The sequence below is a fragment of the Notechis scutatus genome, chromosome 3, assembly GCF_049901735.1.
Source record: "Notechis scutatus isolate UNSWTSFEM ecotype Mainland chromosome 3, rNotScu1.2, whole genome shotgun sequence".
Taxonomy (NCBI): domain Eukaryota; kingdom Metazoa; phylum Chordata; class Lepidosauria; order Squamata; family Elapidae; genus Notechis; species Notechis scutatus.
Genome location: NC_142011.1, coordinates 98,042,531 through 98,061,156, shown reverse-complemented (window position 1 = coordinate 98,061,156; position 18,626 = coordinate 98,042,531). Strand labels below are relative to the sequence as shown.

Sequence of the window (18,626 nt, the reverse complement as noted above, 5' to 3'; positions counted from 1 at the left end):
TATTTTAATAAAATTTATACATTAAAAAATGCAAACAGATGGAAGCAGCCTGCAGAAGAAGCAGGCAATGGCATCAGTAGCAAAGAGATGTGCCTACTCCATTGACAATACCTTGCCTAGGAGCCCACATAACCTGGAACCATCATTTAAAACACAGGAAGTTGGTTTCAACTAAGTCAGGTCATTCATCCTACTGGAACATTAATATTACTGTTGTCACATATTGACATTGGCAGATAGTGAATCTCTAACTTAATCTCCCCTATCCTGACATTCTCCTGAATTTCAACTTTCTCCATTTTTTTCATGTTGCTTGGGAATTCTGGAAGCTGAAATAGCTCTATTAGGAAAAGCTCAGAAAAACTTTTCTGGATATTTTCAGATGTCTTAGTCTGGATTATGTAAATATAAATTGTATGAGTCCCTATCACTACACCTAAACTCTGACAGGCCAACTCACTGTTTGCAGATGGACTCTTCCAGGGCTTATATGATTCCTACCATATCTGACATTAACAAAAAACAACAACAAAGGTGGATATGATATCTTAGAACAGAAAACATAGAATAACAGAGTTGAAAGAAACCTTGAAGATCTTCTAGTCCAAAATCCTGTTTAAGCAAGAGAACCTATTGTTGGATTCGGGTGGGATTCAATTTTTTTAACAACCGGTTCTGTGGGCCTGGCTAAGTTGGTGGGCGTGGCTTGGTGGTCATGTTTTTGGCAGGGCGTGGCCAACTCAATATCACTCACATCGAGGCACACATCTCCTCGCCTAGCCTCTCATGACTGTGGGGATGCTGCAATAGTCGTAAGTGTGAAAAATGTTCATAAGTCACTTTTTTCAGTGCCATTGTAACTTTGAATGGTCACTCCACACAAGCAAAGTACCAGCAAAGGAGGGGAAAAAAACTCCAGAGAAGTTCCTGAGACAGGAAGTCTAATCCTGCCAAGAATGTAATAAGGGTTAATAGAGAGGCAATTTCTGTAAGCAACACCAAAATGTTTCCTTTCTGCCTTCCTTAAAGGATTAGGCCAGTAATTTCTTCTAACAACCGGTTCTCCGAACTGCTTAAAATGTTAACAACCGGTTCTAGCAAATAGGTGCGAACTGGTAGAATCCCACCCCTGGTTGGAATACATGTTAGACTGTGTTTTGTATTGCAACAACTACATAATTATTTAGCCAGTAGATGGCAATGTTTAGTTTGCATCTATGGTTATAATTTATGATTTCTTTTGTTCTGAGGAGATTTTTTCCTGTGACTGTTGAAACCATTAAGCAGCAAGGTCCATATGGAGTGTCAGTGGACTGTACATTTTATTTGATCTATATGGCTATGTAACCATCCTCTGCTACCAATCTGTATGGCTATAGAATAATCCTCTGCTACTATTTCTATAGAATAAAATAGAACTTCTAAGAGGTTATGGGCCCAGCTTCAGCCCGGTTTCAATTCAGTACCTAATATCAAGCCAGAGATTAACCCAGCTTCAATCCAGAGATAAAACCAAAGATGAACCCAGCATAAACCTCAGATTATAGGAGAAATATAAAATGCTGCTAATAAGGGAAGGTACGTGAAAATGTGGAAATGAAGCTCGGCCAAAACACCCTTCAGATAAGTGGATAAAGCTCAGAACATAATCTCTCTTAGCATAGAAGATTATCAAATTGTGTGTGTGTGTGTGTGTGTGTGTGTGTAACTGTTAAAGGATTACAAAAGGTTCACGAAAAAGCTAATCTCAGCAGTAAACTGTATTTGATTAGAAATCTAAATCAAACTGATGAAAGACCTGGATATGCAAAATTACATAAGGCACATCTTGGAAATGGTTTAATGCCTGAGAAATATAGAAGAAATAAAAGATTTTTGTTATGGCCAGCAAGTCTTCACTCCGCTGTTTAAGCTGCCTCCGCCTCTTCTTCTAAGCGCGCCAAATATAAAAATTTTCACGTCGTAGCACTATCATTTAGTGATTTACCAGAAAATTATGAAATGCTTGTCACAGCGCTTGGTGTATGTCCAGATGATGAGCTAACATTGGAATATATTAAGGGCAAGCTTATAGATGAATATAAGCAAAAAACAGAAAGCATTAATAGTGAGGGTGCTTCTACCTATGCTTCTATCACAAAGTCTGTTTTAAAGATGAAAAATAGGAATAAAAACAGTTACATGAAGCAAGAACCATGTGAATGCTTTGTGTTCAAAAAAAGGGGTAATTTAAAAGCAGACTCTAGAATCTGGCAAGCGAGCATGCAAAAATTACAAAAAGCCAAAAGTGTGAAGAAAGAATCTGATTTTTCTTCAGACAATGAACATGTTTTTCAATCCAAAAGTTGAACCTCATCTTTGAAAGCATGGTGTGTTGATTCAGGAGCTATGAGTCACATGACAAAGACAGAAATTTCTTTATTCACCTTGACCAGAATAAAACTGAAAAAAATCACCACAGCTAGTGGGCAAATAATAGAATCAGAAGGAATGGGAGATGGTTTTCTTTACTCTCCTATTTCTCAGACTGTCACCAGAAAGATTCTTGTGAAAAATATAGTATATGTCCCTGCTATTGAAACTCATCTTTTATCAGTGAAGAAGCTCACAAAACAGAGCAATATAATGACCTCCAAAGGGGTAGTTGTTTTATCACAAAAGAGGATGTAAAGGCTAAAATTACAGATAAAGTGTATCAGCTGAACTGCAATCAGTAATACTGCCAAGGAGGAAACACATTCAAACTGCATTTGTATATGGCACAGATGACTAGGGCACAGAAGTCCTGATATAATAAAGAAATTAACTGAGAAAGAATATCCAAGTAGAATAAAAGAAGAAACCAGGGCACAAGAAATTTCAATCAGGAGATCCACCAGAAGCAATAAAGGCATCCCAGCCAAACGTCTCTCCTATATTGCTTGCAAAGCATTAAAACCCAGAGATGGGAAGGAGAATCCAATAGACACTGCAGCCACCACCCTGATCTGCCAGCGCAGCTGGAGCTAGAGTCTCAGCAGCTCCAGTATCAGCCCTTTAGAGAGACAATGCTAAAGCCGCAGCAGCAGCAGCAGTAACTCTGTGGACAGTCAGGACAGCAAAAAGAAGAGGAAGAAGAAGGACAAGAAGAATCCTAAGAAACAGGAAACGAAACTGAAAGCAGAAATTGAACTGTTATAAGGAGTAGTTGTTGAGTGGGGGCATTGGCATACATATTAGAAGATATTCTGTATTGCAACAACTACAATTATTCAGTCAGTTGATGGCAGTATTTAGTTTGCATCTATGGTTATAATCCATGGTTCCTTTTGTTCTGTGAAGAGTTTTTCCCCTGACAGCTGAAACCATTAAGCAACAAAGCCCTAGTGGCTGTACACTTCATGTCTTATTTGATCTGAATGGCTGTATGGCTATGTAATCATCCTCTGTTACTAATCTGTATGGCTACAGAATAATCCTCTGCTACCATTTTTATAGAATCAAACACCTAGACAGTGCAAAGACTTTGCTGTATACAGCAAAAATCTTTGCTGCCCAAAGATTCCTTTCTGCCATGGGAAGGAAGCTGCAAACCACATGTATGCTTGCGGGCCAGAGTAAGCTAGCTGTGTCTGGATTCACGGCAGCAGCAAGACAGAGGAACCATGGACAGCCAGTCTGCCTGGTGTAGAGTGCTGCTGTCCTCTTAGGACTTCCTGTGATAGGGAGGGAGGGACTCAGTAGCACAAGTTAATGTCATTCCCATCTCTGAGCAAGCCTGGTTCTGATATGGTTTTAGTACAGGCATTACTATATTACTGTGTATGATAAAATTCTCATAACAATGAATTTAAAAAAATGTATTTTAGATATGAGAATGATGAAAATATTTGCATAGAGTGTAAATGATAGCGAGTACCATCTGGAGTGGTCCCTTTTTATTAAATAAATAAACAAACCAAATCCATCTAGTCCACATTTTCCTGCAAATAGACACAAAGCAAGATAATGAAGCAGGCTGCCTGAATTTATTTAGTGTTTTGCATACAAGGAAATGATTTCACTCAGCCATCCTAAGTATTGCTTTTATTAAGGTCCTCTAAAAAAGCTTCTTGGTCTCCAAATGATCTAAGAGGATATCAGATGAAGGCATATGAAGCCAGACTATATGGAACTTATCTTTTAAAAATCCAATCAATCAATATTGCTTTGTTAAAGGAAACGAATGAGAAGGAAATAAAACATTTGCAAGCATACAAAATGATGATTTAAACAAGAAGCCCCCTTACTCTTTTTTTCACCATTGTTTCATCATGGAAATTTTCTTTGCTACTTTTTTTATTTCTTCCTTCCTGAGATTATTTTTGGTCTTCCTGGAGTTAAACATTTTTATTTCTGATATGGGCTTGGTTTTCTTTGTCTCATTCAACCTCATTAGTCTCTCCTCTTATCATTCACTTCACTTGTATATTTAGCTTCTAATGAAAGGAAATTCATGGGTCTTTGGGGAAATAGTCACATTTGCACTGCATACTAACAATATTAAGTAAGTCAGTAATAGGTAGTAATAGTTGCCATCATATTACAGACCTACTCCAACATTCACAATCCACCCAATTAGATAATATAAAGTCTGCTTGGTCTATTTCAATGACAAATGCACATTTAAATAACATAACTTGAAAAAGACAGATATTTAATGTTTATTTTGCAAGTACACAATTACATATGTATTAACATGTTTTAGAAGAAGTGTTTTAATTAAAACAAATAAAAAACTCTACAGCTTATTCTGGAACAAACTAGAATTTTGAGAGGTGCAGTGGCACAGTGGTTAGAATGCAGTACTGCAGGGTACTTCTGCTGTTTGCCGACTGCCAGCAGTTTGGCAGTCTCACCCGGCTCAAGGTTGACTCAGTCTTCCATCCTTCCGAGGTGGGTAAATTGAGGACCCAGATTGATGGGGACAATATGCTGACTCTGTAAACCACTTAGAGAGGGCTGTAAAGCGTTATGAAGTGGTATATAAGTCTAAGTGCTATCGCTATTCTGAGTAAAATCTGTAAAAGTATTACAGACCTTCTTTGAACTGTAGGTCCAGGCTCACCTCTTAGACTTCTGACTTTCTCTCTTCTTTCCAAAGCTCTATCCTGCATACTATTTCTGCCCTGAGTAGAATGCTGATTTGCTTATATTTAATTTGATAGCAGTGGTTATTATTTTTACAAATACTTTTATTATATGTCATAAACAAGCATTAAAATACAAACTAACATAAATGGATTAATAAAATAGAAGCTCTTCAAATTGTTTAGACATAAAAAGCAGATGCTATTGCACCAGCCCATTAAAAGCTCAATTTCATAGGAACTGGGGAATATATATATCTTCTGTGCAAATATTATATTAATTGAAAAGAACTACAGGTGAAACTCGAAAAATTAGAATATCATGCAAAAGTTCATTTATTTCAGTAATGCAACTTAAAAAGTGAAACTAATTTATGAGATAGACTCATTACATGCAAAGCAAGACAGTTCAAGCCATGATTTGTCATAATTGAGATGATTATGGCTTACAGCTCATGAAAATTCCAAATCCACAATCTCAGAAAATTAGAATATTGTGAAAAGGTTCAATATTCTAGGCTCAAAGTGTCCCACTCTAATCAGCTAATTAAGCCATAACACCTGCAAAGGATTCCTGAGCCTTAAAATGGTCTCTCAGTCTTGTTCAGTAGGAATCACAATCATGGGAAAGACTGCTGACCTGACAGTTGTGCAGAAAACCATCATTGACACCCTCCAGAAGGAGGGAAAGCCTCAAAAGGTAACTGCAAAAGAAGTTGGATCTTCCCAAAGTGCTGTATCAAAGCACATTAATAGAAAATTGTGTGGAAGGGAAAAGTGTGGAAGAAAATGGTGCACAAGCAGCAGGGATGATTGCAGCCTGGAGAGGATTGTCAGTAAAAGGCCATTCAAAAGTGTTGGGGACTTTCACAAGGAGTGGACTGAGGCTGGAGTCAGTGCATCAAGAGCCACCACACAGACAGATCCTGGACATGGGCTTCAAATGTCGTATTCCTCTTGTCAAGCCACTCCTGAACAAAGAACAACAGAACTGGTCTGTTGCTCAGTGGTCCAAAGTCCTCTTTTCTGATGAGAGCAACTTTTGCATCTCATTTGGAAACCAAGGACCCAGAGTCTGGAGGAAGAATGGAAAGGCACACACTGCAAGATGCTTGAAGTCCAGTGTGAAGTTTCCACAGTCTGTGTTGATTTGGGGAGCCATGTCATCCATTGTGCTTCATTAAATCCAGGGTCAACACAGTCATCTACCAGGAGATTTTGGAGCACTTCCTTCCACAGACGAGCTTTATGGGGATGCTGACTTCATTTTCCAGCAGGACTTGGCACCTGCCCACACTGCCAAAAGCACCAAAACCAGGTTCAATGACCATGGGATTACTGTGCTTGATTGGCCAGCAAACTCACCTGACCTGAACCCCATAGAGAATCTATGGGGCATTGCCAAGAGAAAGATGGGAGACATGAGACCGAACAATGCAGAAGAGCTGAAGGCCGCTATTGAAGCATCCTGGTCTTCCCTAACACCCCAGCAGTGCCGCAGGCTGATAACTTCCATGCCACGACACATTGAGACAGTAATTGCTACAAAAGGGGCCCAAACCAAGTTCTGAGTACATATGTATGCTTATAGTTTTCAGAGGTCCGATATTATTCTATGTATAATCCTTGTTTTATTGATTGCATGTAATATTCTAATTTTCTGAAATTGTGGATTTGGGGTTTTAATGAGCTGTAAGCCATCATCTTCACAATTATGATAAATCATGGCTTGAACTATCTTGCTCTGCATGTAATGAGTCTATCTCATATATAAGGTTCATCTTTTAAGTTGCATTACTGAAATAAATGAACTTTTGCACGATATTCTAATTTTTTGAGTTTCACCTGTATGTGAGAAAAATTAGAATGCAAAATGTTAAAATAGAGAAACAAAATATGCATGTCTGTAGTGTTCATTTTTACTAAATGTTTCCATGGCTAGTTAGAAATTATAGGATGTGAAACAGGATTCTGAGGTTCAACACAAAATGCAATTTTTCACATACAAACTTTTCAAAGCTGGGTTTCATACTACACAGTTTCCAACTCATGTAGTTCTAAAGTAACTGTAGAAATTCACAATGAATTTTTGACTCAAATTCTGGTTACATTTTGTAGAACTGTTATTCAGACAGGATAAAGAATGGTAGCTGTGGTTCATATTAAGTGGGTACAATATGTGCTTGAAGGAAATATATGTACAAGCCAGACTTTGATTTGAAAATTGTTGGTGAAAGACTGTCAATCAAAAATTCACCATCCAAGGGCCACTTGTGTTTTGCCACTCAGTCTAACCTCCTTCACAGAGTTCTCATATGATGAAGACAACATTAGCCCATTCACAGGGTCTTGACCTCTTAGGAGTAGGTCTGGATGTCTATGAAATAAATAAAATAGTTTTTAAAAAGCACTAAAACAGCAGATTGAAGTTAACATGTATCTTCATCAGTGCCTGACTGAAGAACTACTTGCAGCCCTTTAAGCTATTTTAAGTTCTGTTTTAAAAAAAACTGTAATAAGAGGAAATCATATCAATTTTCCCTTTTGCTGCTCTGTGTGGCTGATTTTGTTTAGTTCTCAGTATAGTGTGCTAAAAGCCATCTTGTTTGACCAAATATCGCATTCATATCTGCTAACCACAAGCTACAACCACAAGTTGAGGGAAGGCCTATGTTTATCTTTCCAACTTGCAAAACATAAGCTTATTTCTAATCTCTCTTTTGAAGAAATGACTTCTGGGTGGAAAAAAAAAACTTCTCTAAAAGGTCACGTGTGCTTATCACAGCAGCTAGGACTCTAGTGGTGGAACATCCCACAAACTGAATAGCCCATGCCAAATAATCAAGTTTCAAAGTAAGTGCAACATAAAAAAGAGCAATCCAGTCCTTGAGGATTTATTAACGTGCAACGGAAAGAAGATCAGAGGAAGATCTAATCTGACGGACTGCTTACACACAAAATGGAGAATCCGTTGGTTTTATCCTCTCAGCTCAACTCGGCATCAAGAGTGAAAACTCTCTGTAAAATCATGAAATCCTTGAATAGAGAAGGGGCAAAGCCAGACACAGGAAACAGGTAAGAGACTGAATGTTCATTATTTTTTGATTTTCTTGCTCAGTGTGAAAAACAACAAAATGCCTGAGTCCAGATTCCATTCCACCACTCAGGGCAGAAATAGCATGTAGGATAGAGCTTTGAAAAGAAGAGAGAAGGCCAGAAGTCTAAGAAGCGAGCACTGACGTACAGTTCAAAGAATGGAAAGAAATGATGAGGGAGGGAATAAATTCCATTGAGCCTTTTGCAGCTAAAGGGAAGATAAGAGCATGTTCTTGTTTCAATACAAGCTTTATTCAATCCTTACACCCTCCCCTCCAAAAAAAAAAATTAAAAAAAATCAAGATGTAGTGAAGAGTCTGCAGTCATGCAAAAATTACTATTTCTTATTGCAGGTAACAAATGTTGACAAATGCAGAAACTGGTACACATTTGGTTCAATGCATAGAATGAAGTGAAAAACTTTTGAAAATATCTACATATTTTAGGGTTTTTTTGGGAGGGGGGTGCCAATCCACAGAAAAAGCATACTACTGAAAGGGTCTGTTAAAATCCGAATGTTATTTATTTATTTAGAATGTTTGTATAGCTTCCCAACTCCAACAATGCAACTCTGAAAGAGTAGAAAATGTTTAAATAAAAATATGAAAGAAAATGAACTGTGTTTTTTTCAAGCAAACACAAGCTATTCAGTTAATTGGCTTAGAAGTTGTTTTATAAAGAGGCCAGTATATCTATCCGATGAAGAGCAAAATAAAACAATGCAGTAACAGTTTAAATGGTTCCAAATCACTGAGATCAGAATTCAGTAGAGATATGTGTTCCTCCTTTTGAAGACAAAATGAAAGATGTTTAGCTAATTCATAATCAGAACTAAAGATCTCTCTACAAAACTATCATAAGATCTGGTATCAGGGATAAGCATCACAAAGTACCTGCCCACAGACAAAAGCATCCCCTCTCCCAAAATAAAAATATGGATGTTAACATTGGTAAGAGTCAAAATAAGTGGTTATCAACTCAGATCAATGTGTCCTTTAGGCAGAAAACAACATTCCCTATCTTGATTAAATTCAACTTTAGTGATGTGTATTTGTTAAAGAATCTGTCTCAGAACACTAGTCTCCATTCTGACTGCCAACAATACTGAGAAAATGTGAAGTGGAAAACATATTACTTCTGCCTATTGAAGGACCGGTTCTTTGAAACACAATTAAGAAATAATTTAGTTAATTTAATTTAATGATCCTCCAATACCATTTGATTTTCTTTAAGTGCTGCTCTGAAATCCTGCATGGCAATTGAGCATTGTTTTTCCCCCCCAAGTATCTAAACCCAATACGTGATGATGTTTCCTTGTCTGCCAGTCTATTTTATTGTATTGTATTTAGGATGCCCCGTATCTTCCTTGCAAACTGTCGTGATGGACGGGATCCAGTGATTCCAAAACTTTGCTCCCTTTCTCACACTATGAACTCTGGTAGCACAACATTTCTAAAAAATTGCAACAAAGAACTACACCTCTTGGCTGGATTTTATGATTGCTTCCAGTCAAAGAGAAAAAAAAAGATCATTTACAGCAGTGCCTAGGAGTAGTCCAGGTTTTATCAAGTTTTGCTGGTGTGTGGCTATTCACATTAAAAAGGTATGCCAACATGGGATCATCCTTACAGATCCTAGAATGTCAGCATAGAGTGGCAAATGAAACCTGCAACATAATTGCAATGCAAATATTCTATGTTCAAGATTCCAGTAATTTTCATTATTCCATGCCTGGGGCACATATTCAGGCCTCATGATATCATCATACTGATTCTCTTTTAGTCATTTTCCCCCCCTTTAAATATTTGCACTCTTGCAAATTTTGGATTTCCTGTAAGCCTGCTAACACTTCCGTACTGGGCACAACTGATAGCTGGTGCATTTTGGTTATGTAAACAGCAGCACTCATATCTTTCACACTGGAAAGTGAGGAAGTGGTTTCTTGTTTATATATATGATGATTTGAATAAATACAAAGAATCCACACATGCAAAGTAGTAGACAAACGTCAGTCTTGTGATGTTTAATAATAATACTTGAAAACACACACACACACACACAAACACAAAACCTTAGTTACATTGTTATGGTAGACTGTGGTGTAATGTATAAATAATGAATATTGATTGAATACTTAAAAATTTCAAAGTTCTTTGATTATTTTTAAAAAATTAGTTTGTAAAGTGTCATGTTGGGTATTATGTATATAAAGCTAAATGTTTTCCTAAACACTTACAGGATTGCTTTTCTTTGGTGGTCTATCCAAATCTGTCAGATTGGCATGTTCTGTGTCTTCTGGGTGACCAATGTCACTGGTGGAACCTACGAACTGTGCCTTCTCTGCCATGTTACCTGCCTTATTTTCAGCCCATTGAGATTGTCCACATCATGAAATAAACTCCACAAAATAGCAATAGCAATAGCACTTAGACTTACATACCATTCCATAGCACTTTGTAGCACTCTCTGCGTGCTTTACAATGTTAGCATATTACCCCCCAACAATCTGGGTCCTCATTTTACTGACCTTGGAAGAATGAAAGGCTGAGTCAACTTTGAGCTGGTCATGATCAAATTCTAAACTGTGGGCAGAGGTGGCCTGCAATAATGTATTCTAACCACTGAACCACCACAGTTGCTAGAATAAAACTTAGCTTCATTGAGATACACTCTATGGACAGAGTGTGCTTTTCCTCTCTCAATATTCATTAAGTTTTAGGAAATGACTCAGGCTGGCTCTTCACTGAATCTATACCTTAGTTTTTTTCGTAAAACTTAATGAATACCTCTGTCTTTTCTTCTTTTTGTAACAGTTTCTGAATATTTCCATCAAGACCGTCTCTATATTCCTTGTTATAGAACAGTTTTTCCTCCCTCCCCACAGAGATAGTCCTGACTTGCCAGGCTTCAAGAAAGCCATGAATATTTGATTCTCCCACCCCCAGGCATTGGGGCTAGATTATTATGGGACCCAGCATTGTGCATGTGCTATGTGGGCAAGAAATTTCTTACAAGGACCTTGATAAATTGGATTTGAATGTACATTGTATTTTTATCCACTGTTCATTGTTCCATTGCTTAGATAGACAGCCGTATAAATTTGTTAAATAAATAAGCAAGGTTTGATGCCATCTAGAAGCTTTGGATGCAATACCTCGAATTATCAAGCTGCATGGTAATATTTCGGGAGAACCAGGTTGTACCAGTTAAATACACAACCTGTATTCAACTCTCCAAACTTTGACTATGGTCTCCAGAAAACTTTGCTATTTATAATGAAAAAAAAGGATGAAATTCTGAAATGCTTGAACATTAGATTAAATGTCATCAGATTAAATGTAACTGAGGTTTAGCTTTTTGTACTTTCCTTTTTGTAAGTCAAGGATGCTACTCAGATGCCAAATGTTGTATCCATAAAAATAGATGTATACACCTATGAATACATTACTTCTCTTTTTCTATATTCATTATAGTAACTAAAATACAATACAAATAATATGGTACAAGAGAGCTAAGGTTATACATCAGGATAAAAACTGGGAGACTATGAGTTCTAGTTCCTCCTTAAGTATGAAGCCAGCTGGATGACTGTGAGCCAATCACCTTCTCTCAGTTCTACAAAGCAGGCAATCACAAACTACTTTTGAAAAATCTTGTCAAGAAAACTTCAGGGGCTTGTTCAGACAGTCAACAGGAGTTAATGCTGACAAGAAAGCATAAAAAAATAGTGGTGCAAGGGGAAAAAAACTCCTAATACTAGTTTTAATGGATGGGTGGTTTGGCTAAAAGTTCCACCTCCATTTGTTGTTGTCCCTTGAGATGATAGCATTCTACTTGTACAAATCCTATGATATGGCAACCAAGGAATCAGGAACAGAGGAATGGAAAGCCATTATTATACCACATCATCACCCACTTTGCATCATTCAATATTATCAAAGCAAGCAGCACTTTCTGTGGCAGTGATATACTAGCTAATACATTTAAATGTCATTGAATGCATCATGAAATGTGTTTCGTTTTAATCATTTCAGCTACTGAATTTCCTCTTCTGTTATCTGATTTTATACAGCACAGTATCAGAAGCTCATGATCTCAGCCTGCCTTCACTGAGATTAAACCTATTCCTTCCCCCTCTCAAGTCCCTACTGATCTTGTCACCAAAGTAAATGTGAAAGACTATCAACATGAAAAGATGTTCATTTACCCTTTGCAGATGATTCTGTATGTAAAAATATTCAGAGGTGTAAGTGAGAAATCTATTATTCTCTCCTGCAAATGGGAAAATAACATCAACATTTATGGAATCATATGTGAAAGGGAAACAATGAGCTTTGCAGAGCACTCTAAGCTGGTAAAAGAGAAATGCTTGAAAATCTTACTGCAGTAACATTCATTTTCTTGTAGGTCTCTTGAAAAGAGGAATCGGCTAAGTTACTCGCATAAGTCTGAATTGCACCCAAATATGAATTTTGACAAATTTGAACAACTAGCAAAAGCATCAAGGTGAGACCTGTTTTGGAATGAATATATATACATACATATATGCATACATATAAATATAACAGGAAATTGTGTTTTGTTTTGTTTTTCTATTGAGAAAGTTTCATAAAAGTTTTAATGAGTAAGATATAGATGTTCCTTCTACTTATTGTAATAAGATGATCATCAAGGGAGGGTTTCTTTTTAGCTAAATCTCCAAGTTTAAACCACATGATATGGACTTCATGATATGGTGATAGCATAGCTCCACCAGGACAGGTTGGCATAGATAGGGTATATTCAACAACTATTAGTATCACTTTACTACAATGAAAGATGTTCAAAAACCCCACCTCTAAAATGCTAAAGGAACTTGCAAGCAAAAAAGGCAAAAATAGAAAAATTAAAGAACTGAAACATTTGAGGGTAAATGCGGGAGAGGTGTCAGCATAGTACTGATATGATGCTTCATCACCATGTTTTGATAGAGATTAGGAACATCTTTCAGTTCCTTTGCACCATTGTGCAGCTTAGTGATGGTCTCGTCAAAGATGGATACATGAACGTATCATGCTTATGAGATCTCACAGAATTTTTGAAATTCTTAATAGAATTCTTCTAGTTTTTTGAAAAAAAGTCTTTTTTTTTTTTGCAGGATCCTCATCTTCCCACAATCCTTTTTGTTCTGTTGTTTAGTTTGATTTTGTGCCTATTTCTTTCTTTTCTATATGTGTTTTGTAAAAATGGTAAATGTAAGATATCAATTGGCTTAATACTTCAATTCAAACCATTTTTCACCCAGCATACTGGCTCGGGAGTTCTGGTAGTTGAAATCCATGCATCTTAATGTTTCTGATATTAAGAAATATTGCCTTAATTTATTAATTGTCACATATTCTTTGCATAGGCTTATTTTTCTCAGTGTACATACCTTTATGAAATCTGCTTTTTATATGTGTATATTTTCAGCTATAGGTTCACTGACATTCTGAAGACTAGTCTACAGTTCAGTGTCCCCTTCTATAAAATGGATAAATATTTGTGAATTGGCTTCTGATTTATATTAAAAAAGACATTAAAAAGTCCTCCACTTACAACCACAATTAGGATCAGAATTTTCACTGCTAAGTAAAGCTGTTGTTAAGGGAATCTTACCTGATTTTATGAACATTTTTGCTATGGTTGTTAAGTGTAAAGGACCACTATATTGCTACAGAAATGCATGAAACCAAAGATGAAAACCTCCTAGAATGCATATGGGTCAATATAAAAGAAAAAAAGAATGACATGGCCATAGGCGTATGTTATAGGCCACCCAATCAAGCAGAAAAAATAGATGTCCTTTTTGCCAACCAACTAACAAACATATGCAGGAAACACACAACAATAGTAATGGGAGATTTCAATTATCCTGATATCAATTTGAAAACTAATTCTGCACCAAGTGAGAAATCAAATAAGTTCCTAACCAACCTAGCTGACAACTTTGTTGTCCAAAAAGTAGAGGGTGAAACTAGAGGGACAGCCATACTGGACTTAATTCTTACAAACAGAGAAGAAGTGATAGAGAGAGTTGAAACTGCAGGAAACTTGGGTGAGAGTGACCATGTCATACTAGAATTCAACATAACACAAACACAAGCAACAGAACATAATGACACCAGAGTCTTGGATTTTAAAAGAGCTGATTTCAATAGACTCAGAGAGAACTTGGGAAAGATTCCATGGATGAAAATCCGAAAGGGGAAAACAACTCAAGAATCTTGGGAAACTCTAAAAAGTATGATCATAGAAGCCAAGACCAGCACAATACCACTGAGAAAGAAAAACAAGAAATCCAAGAAGAAACCATCATGGCTACACAAAGATCTCTTTGGCAAATTGAAAGAAAAAAAGGACAAGTACAAAAAATGGAAAGAAGGACATACAACTAAGGCAGAATATCAGCAGATAGCCAGAATCTGCAAAGACGAAGTCAGGATAGCAAAGGCTCAGAACGAACAAAGACTTGTAACAAAAGTCAAAAATAATATAAAAAAGTTTCTTCCAACATATAAATAACAAGAAAAAAATCAAGGAAACAGTCGGTCCACTAAAAAGAGAAGATGGCAAGGAAGTAACAGGCAACAGAGAGAAAGCAGAACTAATTAACTCATTCTTTGCCTCTGTCTTCACACAAAAAGAAACTATAGCTCAACCCACCAAAAACATAACTGTAAAAGATAGACCAGAAATAAAAGTTAAAATGAGCAAAAAAAATAGTAAGAGAACACCTGTCTGATCTTGATGAAAACAAATCACCGGGGCCTGATGGATTACATCCCAGAGTTTTAAAGGAGCTGGCAGAGGTCATCTCAGAACCACTGCACCATATCTTTCAAAAATCCTGGAGCATTGGGGAACTACCAGAGGACTGGAAAAGAGCTGATGTGGTTCCCATCTTCAAAAAAGGGAAAAAAAACCAGACCCAGGAAACTATAGACCAATCAGCCTAACATCAATACCCGGGAAGATACTGGAAAAGATAATAAAAAAACAGATGTGCCAACATCTAGAAACAAGTAAAGTAATAACTACAGTTAGCATGGGTTTGTTAAAAGCAGATCATGCCAAACCAATCTTATTTCATTCTTCAACATAGTGACTAAATTAGTAGACCAGCAAAATACTGTGGACATAATATATTTAGATTTCAGCAAGGCATTTGATAAAGTAGACCACAACCTACTTCTTAGTAAGCTAGAAAAAAGTGGAATAGATAGCACCACCACTAGATGGATTTGCAACTGGCTGGCAAACTGTACTCAATGAGTAGTCCTTAATGGGTCTAAGTCTACATGGAGGGAAGTAAGCAGTGGGGTGCCACAAGGTTCCGTCTTAGGCCCAGTACTCTTCAATATCTTCATTAACGACTTAGATGAGGGAATAGAAGGAGAACTTACCAAATTTGCAGATGATACTAAGCTAGCAGGAATAGCTCACACCCAAGAAGATAGGCTCAAGATCCAGATGGATCTTGACAGACTAGAACACTGGGCCATATCTAATAAAATGAAATTCAATATAGAGAAAAGTAAAGTCCTACACTTAGGCAAGAAAAACCAAAAATACACATATAGACTGGTTGAAACCAGGCTCAATAGCTGTAACTGTGAGGGGGATCTTGGAGTCTTAGTGGACAACCAGCCAAATATGAGCCAGCAGTGTGCAGCAGCAGCCAAAAAAGCTAATGCAATCCTAAATTGTATTAACAGAGGGATACAATCAAGATTAAGGGAAGTACTAATGCCACTCTATAAAGCCTCAGTAAGACCACACCTAGAGTACTGCATCCAGTTTTGTTCACCACATTATAAAAAAGATGTTGAGACTCTAGAAAAAGTACAGAGAAGAGCAACCAGGAAGATTAGGGGACTGGAGGCTAAAACATACAATGAATGATTGCAGGAACTGGGCTTGGCTAGTCTAGTAAAGAGAAGGACCAGGGGAGACATGATAGCAGTCTTCCAATATTTGAGGGGCTGCCACAGGGAGGAAGGGGTCAAGCTATTTTCTAAAGCTCCTGTAGGCCAGATAAGGAATAGTGGATGGAAACTGAACAAGGAGAGATTTAACCTGGAAACAAGGAGAAACTTTCTGACAGTGAGAACAATCAACCAATGGAACAGCTTGTCCTTGGAAGTTGTGGGAGCGCCATCACTTGAGACTTTCAAGAAGAGATTGGACTGCCATTTGTCAGAAATAGTGTAGGGTCTCCCGCTTGGGTGGGGGGTTGGACTAGATGACCTACAAGATCCCTTCTAACCCTGATTATCTGTACCTATCTGTCTGAATCTCTGCAATTGTTAAACAAGTCATGCAGTACTGAAGCGAATGCAGCTCCCCATTGACTTTGCTTGTCAGAAGTCAGCTGAGAAGGTTGCAAAAGGTAATCTGCTCTGTCTCAGCTTGATTATCAACCTTGCCTGCTATTGTCTTTATATCCTCACTATTTGTTTCCCTCTGCAAATTATTTTCCCTCTAAGTTAATTTATTTTGCACACTTCTCCAAGGCTGCACCACATATTATTATGATCTATCTAAAATCGAATTTTCTCAACTGCTTGTGAAAGCAGCCCAGCACATACTTGAAAAGGTCACTTCCCAGACTTTTTAGCAGAAGAATGGTTGAGACTTTTTGGTGTATCTTTCTCTGAGCTACAATGTCAAAGACCAGTGACCACTATGGACAATTTGACATAGTTGGCTTTTTTGAAAAAGAAAAAGAAGAAAAAAAAAACCTTCTTTCTCATCTTCTAAATTAAATATGAGTCCTTCCAAAATAGCATGGCATTTGATGAAAAATATTGCTGTAAGCAAATTGTGTGCTTATGTCCTGGCACCACTGCTATTGCATCCTTCTTTCTGAATACCATAAAGCTTCCTGTGTAATGTTAAAAATAGCCTGTGGTCATAGTGTCTTTGGCAGTATTCAAAACCACACCTTAGTATGAACTCTTTCCTTCCCAAGCTTTTATGTAGAAACCATTTCACCTGCCACAAACAAAATAGTTTGTTTGGTTGTTTATTTATTTTTAAAAAAATAAAGATGTCAAACATGCATTTACTTATTTAAAAAGATTAAGGGTGTAGAATAAAATGACTCAGAAGACAGCACTTCTTTCCAATACATTGATTCTTTTCCTAATTTAATGGGAAAAACATCAGTGAAATTAGACCAAAAACTTTTTGAAGTTTTTTTCTTCTAAGAAATTCTTATTCAATACCATGAGAAATATGACAGACTGAAATTAACTGGAGATAATATATGTTAGGAAAATATGAAAGTATGCACACAATAAGTGATGCCTCTGTTTTTATCTTGTGCAGTGAGACCCCTGAAACTGTAAAAAAATGGGCTGAATCTTTTGACCAGCTGATTTCTCACAAAGGTTGGTATTGATGTTTTCAACTAGCATTATGCTTCATTACAGTTCAGCATCTTACAGCAAGGCTCAATTGTTTCATGCAAGTTATCTTTTCATTATTATTATTCTGTGATGAAAGATTAACCATGTATAAAGTGAAGAAGTCTATTAAGTTTGACTGTCAGATTGCTGTGAAAAATGGCCATGAATTTTGATCACTACCATAAAAGCTTAGAAGTATCGAAGCTTCAGTAGTGGAGAAAATTATTTAAGGAAGAAGTGGATATTTTATTAATCCTTAAAGACTAATATTAAATATGTTATGCAATGCACAATGAATAATTATGAAATGGAACTTGTGACTATTAACTTAGATATGAACTTCTAGCTAGTCCATCAATATCAATTATGATTCAGGATGTCAATATTACAAACAAAATATTTTTTTGTAATATTTGTGTTATTTATTTATTTTTAATCCAAAGTTGAGTACACCATTGAAAATGAAACAAAATGTCATACAATTTTTGAAGTTCAATTAAGGAAAAAAAAATCACTCAATGAAAACGGCTGTTGATTGTGATATCATCAGTCAACCGACCAATCATCTTCCTTTCCCATTTCCCAAGTCTTCCAAGCAAAGACTTGGTGCAGCTTTCAATTATTCTCAGTAATTGTACATTAAACTAGAGTTTCTAAATATGCCTGCAATGCTTATTTAATAATTATAATATTATACATTACCATGTTTACTGATCTTTTGCTGGCCCATAGTTCAATATGCATTAACTAAAGGCTGCCTTGTTGGGCCTCAGATAAAGTTTTGAGCAACCTGATGAAACCTGGCTTTAAAAAGTAGCACTGCAAATGAGTTAACCAGCATGCAAGCAATTTTTGAGTTAACACTTGACTCATGCCCATTGCACTGTGCATATGTTTGGACTGGTAGGATCTATACATAAGCTCCATTGGGTCAAAGGAGAAGGAAATACTATTTCTTTTTGCTGACCAGCCAATAGAAACCTCCAGAGAG

At 36.8% G+C, this 18,626-nt stretch overlaps 1 protein-coding gene across 1 annotated transcript in view; it reads left to right on the top strand.

The window, feature by feature from the left end:
• Positions 1-7,664: 7,664 nt before the first annotated feature.
• The window catches only part of RGS18 (regulator of G protein signaling 18), a 22,109-nt gene continuing 11,147 nt past the window's right edge, over positions 7,665-18,626 (top strand). The window contains exons 1-3 of the mRNA XM_087960835.1: positions 7,665-8,183; positions 12,612-12,710; positions 17,556-17,617. Coding sequence (XP_087816961.1) covers positions 8,068-8,183; positions 12,612-12,710; positions 17,556-17,617 — 277 coding nt within the window. The 5' untranslated portion in view covers positions 7,665-8,067. The remainder of the gene's footprint in view (positions 8,184-12,611; positions 12,711-17,555; positions 17,618-18,626) is intronic.